General features: G+C 36.1%; 1 protein-coding gene and 1 long non-coding RNA gene across 3 annotated transcripts; both read left to right on the top strand.

Annotated features, from left to right (window-relative positions):
- Positions 1–104: 104 nt before the first annotated feature.
- Positions 105–12,008, top strand: atg13 (ATG13 autophagy related 13 homolog (S. cerevisiae)). Of its 2 annotated transcripts, XM_073836019.1 has the most exons (18): positions 105–293; positions 1,646–1,726; positions 1,819–1,899; positions 2,003–2,122; positions 2,225–2,271; positions 2,408–2,548; positions 3,290–3,330; positions 3,417–3,513; positions 3,608–3,706; positions 4,073–4,166; positions 6,127–6,225; positions 6,622–6,717; positions 6,842–6,981; positions 7,112–7,199; positions 8,753–8,830; positions 8,963–9,076; positions 9,901–10,029; positions 11,200–12,008. In XM_073836019.1, the coding sequence occupies exons 2-18, from the start codon at positions 1,658–1,660 to the stop codon at positions 11,275–11,277; spliced, it is 1,611 nt and encodes a 536-aa protein (XP_073692120.1). In that variant the 5' UTR covers positions 105–293; positions 1,646–1,657; the 3' UTR covers positions 11,278–12,008. The 2 variants fall into 2 exon arrangements, with proteins under 2 accessions (XP_073692120.1, XP_073692121.1); XM_073836020.1 differs by lacking the exon at positions 6,127–6,225.
- Positions 12,009–13,402: 1,394 nt separating this feature from the next.
- LOC141331486 (uncharacterized) lies at positions 13,403–14,333 on the top strand. The gene is made up of 3 exons (XR_012355266.1): positions 13,403–13,541; positions 13,806–13,970; positions 14,212–14,333. It is a non-coding gene; the product is annotated as an uncharacterized lncRNA (long non-coding RNA).

Raw genomic sequence — 14,333 nt, forward strand, 5'->3', positions numbered from 1 at the left:
GATTTTGTTACAATTGTATACAGTACTTTAAACATATTTAAAAAAAAAATAACGAAAGTGGCGTGGTTGAATCAGTACAGACAACACGTCATTCCTGACCTAGCCAAACAAGCAAAATAAACACGAACGGGCGCTTGTCAGTATGTGACGTTGTGGCGCTACGATGTGATTAAATGAAAATACAGGATTGTTCAGGCTGTATTTTATTATTTAACGCAATCAGCCGCGGTGTATCGCAGACTTAACCTCATAATTTACGTGTTAACAGTTGAATCTCCCCTCTGTGATGAGCTGTAAGTATGTGCGCATGTTTTGCTAAAGGAGTTAGCATTGGCTGCACAGACATATAACAATTTTAGATGTTCGGCTGTGAGAAACAAATGACAGATTTACTGTTTTCAAATCTCGAGTCGGATGAACTGGCAGCTGTCATATGACATGGATTGCTATAAAGGTGTTTTAATGTTGTGTAGTGCTATGCTGTTGTTGTTTTCTATTGAGTATATGTTTAAATGCTTAGATGCGAGCTGCCGTAGAGATGCGACAGTAATAGTGAGTCAGTTAATTAGTTAATTATTAAGATATTTTTAGAATAGGATGGTGCAAGATGACCGCCACTTTATTTTTTTACTCTTGACCATAGACACATCTTGTCTTTCCACATTTTGAATATAAACATTTGGTTTGTGGAAACAGTTTGTTTCCTGTTCCCTGTGTCTTTAGAAAACAGTGATGTATGACATTGTATTATGTTAAATATCAAAGATTTTGTTTCTTTTTGTTAATCAGAGGTTTTGAAGTTAAAAGGCAGTTCTGCCCTCAGACTTGGCACCTAAGGCCCAAGTGGCATGTTATTGTTATTATATTATAATTTTGTTATAATAATGTAATATGTTCAAACATAGTTATTATTATTCACTAATGCCATGAGTTAGATGTACATTTCAGACATATTCGCTATACTAAACCTGCTTTGTATATCATCGTTCACTTAAATGTGACTCTGGACCACAAAACCAGGGTATTGATGTATAGATTGTTAGTATAGAACAATATTTTGGCTGAGATACAACTATTTAAAAATCTGGAATCTGAGGGTGCAAAAAATCTAAATATTGAGAAAATCGCCTTTAAAGTTGTCCAAATAAAGTTCTTAGCTATGCATATTACTAATCAAAAATTAAGTTTTTATATATATATATATATATATATATATATATATATATATATATGGTAGGTTATTTGCTAAATATCTTCATGAAACATGAATTTTACTTAAGATTACTTAATATCCTAATGATTTTTGGCATGAAATAAAAAAATAATCAAGTAATTTTGACCCATACAATGTATTTTTGGCTATTGCTACAAATATACCCGTGCTACTTACGACTGGTTTTGTGGTCCAGGGTCACAAATATTTAACAAAATTGTCAATTTTAAATAGAGTAGATGACACTCATCTTGTTTATGTTGTATCCAATTTTGTTACGATTTTAAAATACATTACATTTAAATGTAAATTATTACAGACCCACTTAATTGACTTGACTTTCATGTGTATTATGTACCTTTTCAAATATTGTGTTATTTTCAGCTTTTTCATTGTTCACTTAGGAATGTGTCTTTATTTTGTGTGTCTTAGACTCGAGTGACAATGGATAGTGATCTGAGCCCACAGGACAAGAAAGACTTGGATAAATTCATCAAATTCTTTGCCTTGAAGGTGCATTAAACACTACGATACTAAGGTTTATTGTTGCATTTATGAAATCTGGTATCCCGATTGACGGGGTGTTTTATGTTTGTAACTTTCAGACAGTGCAGGTTATAGTTCAAGCCCGGCTTGGAGAGAAGATCACCACTTGCTCATCTTCATCACCGACAGGTTCGGACTGGGTAAGACACATCTACGACACTTCACATACAATGGTCCTGTTTTCTTTATGTGACTAACTAATGTAAAATCTGCATGTCTGGTTATTTTCATATTTTTATTCAGTTTAACCTGGCAATAAAAGACATCCCAGAGGTGACTCATGAAGCAAAAAAAGCTCTTGCTGGACAGCTGCCTGGCATCGGCCGGTCCATGTGTGTGGAGATCTCCCTCAAAACTTCAGAGGTCTAGTTTTTCTTTTAGTCTACCATCAATATAATAACAGTATTATGACATAAATATAAAAAGATGTTTACTTGAGTATTAAGAAGTTGTTTATCCATGCAGGGAGACTCAATGGAGCTGGAGACGTGGTGTTTGGAAATGAATGAAAAGTAAGTACACACAGTTTCCTTATACAGACAGGACAAACAGTCACTTGACAACTGCTCTGTGTTGAGATTGATATGTTATCAACAAGTCAATATTTACTATACCAGGGCATAACTAGGGTTTGTGTTTTTTTTCCAGGTGTGATAAGGACATTAAAGTGTCCTATACAGTTTATAATCGGCTGTCTCTCCTACTTAAGTCTTTGCTGGCCATCACAAGGGTGACACCTGCTTACAAGCTTTCACGTAAACAAGGGCATGATTATGTCATACTCTACAGGTACTTAACACAGTTTCTTCTATGCTCTACAAAGACCAACACTATCAGTCAAGAAGATTTTTAATGGTTTTAAAGAAGTCTCTTCTGCTCACTTAGCCTGCATTTGTTTAATCCTAAGTACAGCAAAAACAGTAACATTTTAAAATATTTTTACTATTTGAAATAACAGTTTTCTATTTTAATGCTTTAACATGTAATTTATTCCTGTGATTTCAAAGCTGAATTTTTAGCATTACTTAAGTCACATGATCGTTCAGAAATCTTTCTAATATTCTGCTCAATATGCTGCTCAAAAAACATTTATTATTATTATGTTGCAAATATCTGAGTAGAATTTTAAAATTAAAAGTATATAATAAAATAATAAACAGAGTTTCTTGAACAGCAAATCGGTGTATTAGAATGATTTCTGAAGGATCATGCAACACTGAAGACTGGAGTAATGATGCTGAAAATTTTGCTTCGATCACAGGAACAAATTACATATTAAAATATATTCAAAGAAAACTGTTATTTTAAATATTAAAAATATTTTAATATTTTAATATATATATAGTTTTTGCTGTACTTTGGATCAAATAAATGCAGGCTTGGTGAGCAGAAGAGACGTCTTTAAGGAACAAAAAATCTTACCGTTCCAAAACTTTTGACTAGTAGTGCCTTATACATATTGCCTTATACATGAGTTCATACAGGGAAAACAAGTTGTACAATCAGATCTTATTAATGTCTCTTTGGTAGGATCTATTTTGGAGACGTCCAGCTGACGGGTCTCGGGGAAGGTAATAGTATGAAGGCCTCATTTTGAAATACTAATAAACAACATGTAGTTTTGTAGTATTTGTTTATCTTCTTCACTTCTCTGCAGGGTTCCAGACAGTGCGAGTGGGTATTGTAGGCACTCCCATAGGCACCATCACTTTGTCCTGTGCATATCGCACTAATTTGGCCCTCATGTCTTCAAGGTATACATTACATCTTCTTGTATGCAACACATTTAAGAATGTTCTGGTTATTGTAGTTTTGTAGTGCAAGATATTGTCCTTGTGTGTCTTACAGGCAGTTTGAGAGGACAGGCCCAATCATGGGTATCATCATTGATCATTTTGTGGAGCGTCCCTTCACTAATATGGCACACATGCATCCCTGTAGTTACAGGTGGGTAAGAATCCTAAATATAGATATGCATAATCAGTTCAGTACAGTTTGGGGTGAGTGAGATTTTTTATTAATATTTTATTCAAGAAACAAAATTCTTAAATTTCAGCCTTTAAACCAAAAAATCTTACCGATCCCAAACTGTTGCGTATATTGCAGTGTAAATTGTCATCTGTATTGTTATTTATATCAAAAGTAATATTTTTTTTTATATACTATAGTAGAAAGACAAACAATGTTTAAATGTGTTTTTTCAGCATTCAGGATGAGTTGGAATTAAACCACTAATACCAGAAATTCACTTTTAGATACTGATAGTACAGAGATTCAAACTGATAACTCTACTCTTCTTTTTTTCTCTCTTAGAGCACCTGGAGAAGATGATGGAGGAACTTATGCAGGAATAGAAGACTCTCAGGAGGTGTGCACCACATCCTTTTCCACCTCCCCACCATCACAGGTAATGCTGCCACTATCACTTATCCATCTATCCCAATGAAAATAACCCTTCACCACCTTCCTTGTACAGGCCAGGCTTTAGTACAGGTGCAGTGCAGTGCAGCTTGCTATTAAGAGATTAGCTGTTAACCTTTCACAGTGGATAAACTGTTTTCATTCATGAGTCTTCTTCGGCAGTTCCCTGGTGAACAGGTCTCATTCTTTATATGTGATTATGGTTTTTGTATTCCTTCAGCTATGAATATGATCCGAGGTTGCTGCTTAGTACAGTACATATCTATAATTTTCTGTTTTTGTTTAGTCTGCTGTCTTGATTAGTGTTGTTTTTGTTCTAAATTAACTAAATGAAATAAAGCTGAAATAAAGGCTAAATAAAATGCAAAAAGAATATATATATATATATATATATATTATACACTCACCTAAAGGATAATTAGGAACACCTGTTCAATTTCTCATTAATGCAATTATCTAATCAACCAATCACATGGCAGTTGCTTCAATGCATTTAGGGGTGTGGTCCTGGTCAAGACAATCTCCTGAACTCCAAACTGAATGTCAGAATGGGAAAGAAAGGTGATTTAAGCAATTTTGAGCGTGGCATGGTTGTTGGTGCCAGACAGGCCGGTTTTACAAAGAATGGTGTGAAAAGGGAAAAACATCCAGTATGTGGCAGTCCTGTGGGCAAAAATGCCTTGTTGATGCTAGAGGTCAGAGGAGAATAGGCCGACTGATTCAAGCTGATAGAAGAGCAACTTTGACTGAAATAACCACTCGTTACAACCGAGGTATGCAGCAAAGCATTTGTGAAGCCACAACACGCACAACCTTGAGGCGGATGATGGGCTACAACAGCAGAAGACCCCACCGGGTACCACTTGTCTCCACTGCAAATAGGAAAAAGAGGCTACAATTTGCACAAGCTCACCAAAATTGGACAGTTGAAGACTGGAAAAATGTTGCCTGGTCTGATGAGTCTCGATTTCTGTTGAGACATTCAAATGGTCAGAATTTGGCGTAAACAGAATGAGAACATGGATCCATCATGCCTTGTTACCACTGTGCAGGCTGGTGGTGGTGGTGTAATGGTGTGGGGGATGTTTTCTTGGCACACTTTAGGCCCTTTAGTGCCAATTGGGCATCGTTTAAACGCCACGGCCTACCTGAGCATTGTCTTTGACCATGTCCATCCCTTTATGACCACCATGTACCCATCCTCTGATGGCTACTTCCAGCAGGATAATGCACCATGTCACAAAGCTCGAATCATTTCAAATTGGTTTCTTGAACATGACAGTGAGTTTGCTGTACTAAAATGGCCCCCACAGTCACCAGATCTCAACCCAATAGAGCATCTTTGGGATGTGGTGGAACGGGAGCTTCATGCCCTGGATGTGCATCCCACAAATCTCCATCAACTGCAAGATGCTATCCTATCAATATGGGCCAACATTTCTAAAGAATGCTTTCAGCACCTTGTTGAATCAATGCCACGTAGAATTAAGGCAGTTCTGAAGGCGAAAGGGGGTCAAACACCGTATTAGTATGGTGTTCCTAATAATCTTTTAGGTGAGTGTATATATATATAACTAAAAGTTAAATAAAATTAAAGGTACATAGAATTATTTTTAAATAATAAATAAAAGCACACAACTACTCAAATAAAAAATGAAAATATATGAATAAATTCTATTTCAAAATATTAATAAATACTAAAATATTATATAAATAATACTAAAGTAACATTGGTCTTGCTTTCTTTGCTTCAGTATTTACTTTTCCACGTAACGCTGTTGTGCAGTATTGGAGGGTGCAGAAGACTAGCGTTAAAGTCGTTTATGTGACCATGGAATCAGATTCTCTCTCTCCCCATTATCGCTTTCTGTGGTAGTGCTTTCATTTCTGTTGTTGCCCTTGTTTTTCTTCCTTTCTCTCTTTCTTTTTTTTCTGTGTGCATGTAGTGTGTGTGTACTGTAAGTCAGGCACATTTTAAGACACCTAAGCCGGCTGTGATGGCCACACTGAAGGTTCCCTTCATGGGGCTTGGCATCTCACAGCAAGTGAGTCCAGTGTGTGTGAGAAAAGTGTGTGTACATGCATGCAACCGGTAGAATAATTACAAAGTGTGTGTGTGGCCTGCCCCAGTAACCTATACTCCACAGCTTTACCCTTCATAACCTTGTATAACCTTTTAATTAAGAGGGTTATACAGTATCACTCACACAAGAGATTGTTTGAGCACTGCTCAGGCAAAAGCACATAATCACTGCTGCCTTTCTCCTTGAGCTGACCTGCCTGCTGATATATTTGAAGCATTTGTGTGTTTGCTCTGACACCTACACTGAATCTTCTTGCTCTCTGCTCTGCAGTGAGGTTTATACAGGACCAGACTTAAAAAGGGCTCTTAATTTGGCATGTGACTCTTATTGTGATATGAATCTCTCTCTGTCTCTCAGCTGTACAGCTCTCGTCTATCATATCAGACTCCGGGCCTGGGAGCTGTGGATTTGTGCCATCCTACAGCTTGCACTGCTGCTGCACATCCTCACCAGGTATGGCACACATCTTCATCCTTTCTGATGTAGAACAGCTGCTTGGAATTATTTGGACCTGTGTGTGTTTGTGTGTCATTCTGACCTGACTGACGTGGTTATGTTTGTGTCTCTTCCGAATCAGATGGTTATGCCAGGTAAAGAAGGTGGAGTCCCACAGGTGCCGGCTCAGCCTAGTCATGGCACTGCAGCTGAGCATGGTCGTATACAATCATGCCCCACTGGACAGTCCCCTCAGCCGGCACCACCCACATCTTGTAATATGTAAGAGTGTAAAGTGATTTAAACAGTTCAATACTGATATTTCATTTGTCAATTCAGCTAAATTTAATTCTGTGTGTGTGTGTGTGTGTGTGTGTGTGTGTGTGTGTGTGTGTGTGTGTGTGTGTGGTAGCGAGGTGAAGACTGTGTCCCCCTCTGGTGCTCTAGAGACCACCTTCACTAGGAAAGTTGGAGCTTTTGTCAACAAAACCACCACTCAGGTTAGAATACACAAATTACCTCAGTGTACATTGAAATAGTTCATACGTTCTTATTAAAATCTACATGAACTTTGAACAGTTAAGCATACAGTTAGCATTCAAAAATCTGTGGTTGGTGAGGTTTTTTAATGTTTTTGAAATAACTCTCTTATGCTGACCTAGGCTGAATTTTAATCAAAAAAAGTGAAAACTGTTATTACAATTTAAAATGGCAGTTTTCTGTTTTAATATGTTGTAAAATGTAATTTATTCTTGTGATGGCAAATTGTCAGCAGCCATTACTCTAGTATTCAGTATCACATGATCTATCAGACAACAATCTGATATGCTGAATTGGGGCTTAAGAAACCTCTCTTCTTATTATTATTATTATTTTCAATGTTGAGATACATAGTGCACCTTAATATTTTTGTGGAAGTTATTAAAATTGATGAATAGATCAAAATAACAGCATTCACACTACCAGTCAAAAGTTTTTGAACAGTAAGATTGTTATTGTCTCTTCTGATCACCAAGCCTGCATTTATTCGATTCAAGGTACAGCAAAAACTCTACAATTTTGAAATGTTTTTACTATTTAAAATAACTATTTTCTATTTGAATGTATTTTAAAACTTAATTTATTTCTGTGATTTCAAAGCTGAATTTTTAGCATCATTACTGCAGTCACATGATCCTTCAGAAATCATTCTGATTTGCTGCTCAAAAAACATTTATTATTACTATGTTGAAAACAGCTGAGTAGATTATTTTTCAGGTTTCTTTGATGAATAGAAAATAGCATTTATCTAAAATAGAATTATTTTGTAAATTTATAAATATCTTTATCATCATGTTTGATCAATTTAAAGCATCATTGATGAATAAAAGTATTAATTTCTATAATTTCTTTCCCAAAAAAAAAATTTATACTGACTCCATGCTTTTGAATTTTATAGTATATAATGTTCTCAAAAGCTTTTTATTTCTGATAAATGCTGATCTTTGGATTTTTCTGTTCATCAAAGAATCCTGAAAAAATGTTTTAAATATTTATAATAATAATAAATGATTGAACAGCAAATCGGCATATTAGAATGATTTCTGAAGGATCATGTAACACTGAAGACTGGAGTAATGATGCTGAAAATTTAGCTTTGATCACAGGAAAAAAATACATTTTAAAATATACATTAAAATAGAAAGTAATTATTTTAAATAGTTTTGCTGTATTGATCAAATAAATGCAGGCTTGGTGAGCAGAAGAGAATTCTTTCAAAAACTTTTGACTGGTAGTGAATTTGTAATAGAAATATTTTTGTAATGTCTTAACTGTGACTTTTGATCAATTTAATGCATTCTTTGTGACTAAAATGATTTATTTCTTTTTTTAATGTACAGACCCCAAACCTTTGAATGGTAGTGTATATATTAAGCTTGTATTTGTTAATATAATGATGTCAAGACTGGCTAATAACGTGTATATAATAAGTACATGTTATAAGAAGAGTATTACTGATAAAGTGGGAGGTGAAAATGCAGTCTGATGTGTTGTGTATGTGTGTGTAACTCAGGTGACAACAACCAGTCTGGATCTTCCTTTTGCTGCATTTGCTCCAAGAGCCTATGACCTGGAGGAGAATGACCCAATGGTATTAAAACTAAAAAACACCCATGCTTACAATGCATTTCCAATTAAGAAAACCTCCTTAGACACTACATGTTCTTAGTGTGCAGCTGCATTGTTCATTGTTTTTTTTGTTTTTGTTTTTCTCTGTTTGCAGGTGCACCCTCCTCTGTCTCCGGCTCATTCGTCTCCCTTGCAAGGCAGCCTGCATTCAAACAGCTCAAGCCAGAGTGCAGGGCAGCCACAAGATGACTTTGTCATGGTTGACTTCGTAAGTGCACCAACACATAATAAAAAAAAAAAAAAAACACTTTTCAAGGTCAGCTTTTCTCTACAGATATTGAGAACTATGTAATAGCGAGCACTTTGAAAGACACTGCATCAGTGCATTGAGTGAATGGGAACTGAGGAGTATCATTAGAGAGATGGGTACTGAGGTATTTTGTTGTTTTTGATTCCCCATGTGAGAGGTTTGAAAGCATCTAGTGATCCAAACAAGTCAATTATTCATCAAAAAAAGAGACTCTTACCTCAGAGAAAGCTACATATGATTGATGTTTAATAAATCTAAAGAAGACGTTACTCTTCTTTATTTTTATTTCATAAATACGGCCTGTTGACTGATGCAGTATCCCTCACCAATTGAGTCTTTGAAGTTGATGTTGCTTAAGAGAGGCCCGAAGAGACCTGCTTGATCATGTTATTGTCTGTTTCTGCATGACAGAGCAGCACTGTTCTGGTGTTGATCAGGCCTTTAATGTTGGGCTAAAATCAATACAAATGTTACTAAAGAATTGAAAACAAGAAAAGACCATCTTGCTTGGTGTGGGCAGCTGGGACAATTTGACTGTGAAAATCGATGTGAAAACAAGCAAGTATTGATTATCTTATTGAGTCAAACCTTCTAAGTCAGAGATGGGCAATTCTGGTCCTGGATGGCCACTGTCCCTAAACAACCCTCATGAAAAACTCTTCAGAATTGCTTGAAAATTACAGCCAGGTGTGCCCATCCCTCTTCTGGTAGTGTATGGTAAAAGCCAAAAATATGGTTCATATTATGTTTAAAGACTAGTTCTTTGCATGTGCGTCAAACAGAAACCAGCATTCTCTAAGGATGACCTTTTGCCAATGGATCTTGGAACTTTCTACAGAGAGTTTCAAAACCCTCCTCAACTTGCAAGCCTGTCCATCGATGTCAGCGCACAGTCTATGGCTGAGGATTTGGTGAGAAACAAACACATTCTTGTCACAGAACATACTGAACATTTTTGCAGTCTATATGGGACAGGTTGACCTTTAAAAGCAAGAAGGGCATGAGAATATACGTATAGTAGAGACATACAGTTGAGGTCAAAAGTTTACATACTCCTTGCAGAATCTGCAAAATGTTAATTATTTTATCAAAACAAGAGGCATCATACAAAATGCATGTTATTATTTATCTAGTCCTGACCTAAATAAGATATTTCACATAAATGATGTTTAAATATATGTTTAAATGACCCCAATCAAAAGTTTCCACAACTGTGTTGTTACCTAAATGATCCATAACTTTGGTTTTTTTTTTGTCTAGTGATAGTTGTTCATGAGTTCCTTGTTTGTCCTGAACAGTTAAACTGCCTGCTGTTCTTCAGAAAAATTCATCTGGTCCCACAGATTCTTTGGTTTTTCAGCATTTTTGTGTATTTGAACCCTTTATAAACAATAATTACAACTATTACAGAAGGTGCAAATGCTCACTGATGCTTCAGAAGGAAAAACTATGCATTAAGTGCCAAGGTGTAAACTTTTGAACAGAATGAAAATGTGTACCTTTTTCTTATTTTGCCTAAATATCATTTTTGTTTAATTTAGTACTGCCCTTCAGAAACTACAGAAGATACTTACATGTTTCCCAGAAGACAAAATAAGTTAAATTTACTCTAATCTGCAAATTCAAAAAGTTTTCACCCCCAGCTATTAATGCATTGTGTTTCCTTCCATCAGTGAGCATTTAAACTTCAGTTCCTGGATCTTAGAATCATACAATTATTGTTGAAAAGAGTTCCAATACACAAAAATGCTGAAACAGTATTAAGAATCACTTGTATGTAAACTTTTGAACGGGGTCATTTTTATAAATTCAACTATTATTTTCTCTTGTGGACTAAACATCTTTTATGTGAAATATCTTATTCAGGTCAGTAGTAAATAAAAAATAGCATGCATTTTGTATGATTCCTCCTATTTTGGTAAAATTATTAACATTTTGCAGATTCTGCATGGTGTATATCAACTTTTGAACTCAACTGTAGAGTATTCATATACCATATCAAGTATTTTTCAGATTAATGCTGTAACATTGTCGTGCGTTCATTATTAGATTTTTTGGTAAATTATACATGTGTTTTGCAGGACTCTCTTCCAGAGAAACTGGCCATTTATGAGAAGAACATTGATGAGTTTGATGCATTTGTGGACACGCTACAATAGAACAGAACAGAGATTGCATCCTTCACAACTTCTTCACTCTTCTTGCTTCCTACACTGAGGCTTTCCTCATTGGATGTCTTCATTAACCATGTTTTGTGTCAGTTTTTCCTTGTGCAATGAGCTACGAAGAGAACCACCATTCAAGAAAAAGGTGAACAGCATCTGGTAAAGGAACAGAGCAACATAAGATTTCCAACCCTTGTATTTATTAAAATAACTGAACTGTGTAAGTAAAGCTCACTGTAATGAATGTATAAACCTGTACCAGCCTTTGTTTTTGTTTTGCTCATGATGACAACACCTGCAGTTCCAGTTCACTGATTAGTCACTGAAGAAGATTTCTGACATTGTACTGCTGACACCATCTAAATTCTCTGCAACTTTAATGTGAGGGGGAAACTTGAATAATCTTAGAATATGTCCAGTTTTGCTTTATAGGTTTAAACACGAACGACACTACAGTGAATATTGACAACAGTGAATTGTGAGTCTGCTTACCTGGTTCTTGTAAATGCATTTTACCATAACTTTTTTTAAAATTAGGAACAGATTATTATTACTTGTTTAAATAATGAGGAATGCTTTTTTTCTTTTCTTTCTTTCGTTTTTTTAAGTGTACGTTGGCAAGTCATTAGGAGCTGGACCTTCTTTTATTATTTTAAGCGTCTTCTTTCTCTCCTCACTTTGTTAATATGGCATGTAAATGTTGTGTAATAAACTGATTTATTTCAGACAGGCCTGTTTTTGTTTACCCTATATGCTGAACTGGGGTCCGTTCTTCGTACCTCGCTAACTAAATTAGCTGGATTTGATTGTTGACGATTTGGCATGATCTTGGATTGTTTGGTTCTTCGAAGCTCATCCTGGACTTGCTGTCATAGCAACAGCTCTGCAAGCTTAAACCTGCTCTGGAGCAGGTTTATTTCATGTAAACAGGATTTAGGCTGCGCTCCTGGCGGGTTATGATTGGTTGAAATGGCGAGGTCACATCTGATTGGTTAAAGAGCACGACTGACACGGACTGACTCACGTGGGAAAAGAAAAGTATCTTGCAAGAAAGTGTATATATATGACAGGTTCCAAAAAATATTTGGCAGCACAACTGTTGATATTATCCAACATTGATCATTCTAATAATAAATCAGCATATTAGAATGATTCCTGAAGGATCGTGTGACACTTAAGACTGGAGTAACAGCTGATAAAAATTCAGCTTTTCATCACAGGAATAAATTCTATATAAATTTCAAAGTATGATATATAAAATATATAAAAAAACAAAAACATTATTTTATTTTGTAAAAACAATTTGCAATATTACAGTTTTTTCTGTATTTTTAATCAAATAAATGCAGTCTTGATGAGCATAAGAGACTTCTTTAAAGACTATTACAAGTCTTACTGACCCCAAACTTTTGAACGGTAGTGTATAAAAAAATAAAAATATAAATAAAATAACATATCAAGGAAAAAACATGTAACATGGGCAGCATTAACGCGTTTAATTTGTTCACTACTTTTGCCAGCCCTCTCTCCTTGCTTTTCCAGCCTTTGCAGTATTCCCTTGCGTTTTAATTAAACTCTGAAACTCCTGAAATCCCTCAATCAAGAGTTCTTGCTCTGCTGCAGAAAAATACTGAGCGCGCTCCTTCGTCATGTTCGCCGACCAATCAAAGCGTTGCCGATCAATGTTTCTACTATCGATACGTAGCCCCTTTTAAGCCACCCAGTGATCTCAAATAACTTCATCCAGCTATACTAATCATCAACAACAGGTGCGTTCGGAGAACCGGAATAGCGAGCTCATAGTTAGCGCGATGATTTGATCTTGGATGTGTCATTTGATCTTGGATGTAGTAAGCGAGGTACGAAGAACGGACCCCTGGTCAACCTCTTTAGACGCACCTTCAAGGTCCACTACCTAATGAATATTCATTAGCTCGCCGTTCACCCAATGGAATGGCGAAGGCATGGCTTATGAATATTAGGGTTCGCTACTGGAAGGCTACCAAGCAACGTCAGCAGCAGCTACTTAAAAATTAATGAGCGCCGTAGCACAAATACACGCCTACTTCCATATTTGGATAAATCCAGTGTTGTTTTGACAGCGGTTGTGAAATGCTTTTCAGTCGTCCAGCTGTCTGAAGACCTACATGTAAACTTGACTGTGTGGTCTTTGCAACTTTTTAAACGCGGATTTCAAGAGTCTAAAAGAAAGTTTTTTCTTTATTACACTTCGGATTACATAATTTAGCGTACATTTGGTAAGTCACGTATGTTTTCTCTATAGTGGCTGAATGTGTACGTGATACGTCGTGCTCAACAGTCTGAATGGCCTTCGCGCTTTAAATGTCAATAAGCTTGATAACTTATCATGGTACACTCGTCGTTTTTATGTAATAACTTATTTATAGTTAACAATAATGACGGAAAACTATGTTAGCTTTTGGGAATGAAGACATTGGGAAGCTAAACCTTTTTTTTTTAACAGTGCAGTGATTGATGTGTATATATGCTGTGTGTTGTAGAGCAAATGTTGCGCTCTTTTCGAGGTCACACTTGGGAGAGTTGGGAATGGGATCCGGACAGTAAATCTCCAGATGCTCGTCTCTCTCGATGCCGACAATCCATATATTTTCATGTCAGCCCTCTGCTGGACAGTCAGGGTACTGCAGGGGTCAGAGGTACCAAAGGTGAGACTAATGAGTAAATAGCGCTGCTTTTGTTGTTCACAAGCTGTTAGTATTATTAAGGTGACGTTACAATGTATCATTTAATCAGGATGATACTGTTTTTGGAGTATAGACGTTCAGGGATAATAAGTTGAACATTAAGTGCCTGGTTAAAGTTAATTTTTAACTAGCAGTTGTAATGTTAGTAAGGCTTTAATTATGCTCTAGTAGACTACTGCATAGTAACATATTTCTGTGTAAGGTTTCACTTATGGTGAGCATTACTGGGAGATTGAGTTCCTTGAGCCTCCATATGGTAGCTCTGTAATGGTGGGAGTTGGTACCCAAAATGCACTTCTTCACACAGGGGACCAAAAGTTTGTT

Source organism: Garra rufa, chromosome 3 (genome assembly GCF_049309525.1).
Source record: "Garra rufa chromosome 3, GarRuf1.0, whole genome shotgun sequence".
In the NCBI taxonomy this organism is placed as follows: domain Eukaryota; kingdom Metazoa; phylum Chordata; class Actinopteri; order Cypriniformes; family Cyprinidae; genus Garra; species Garra rufa.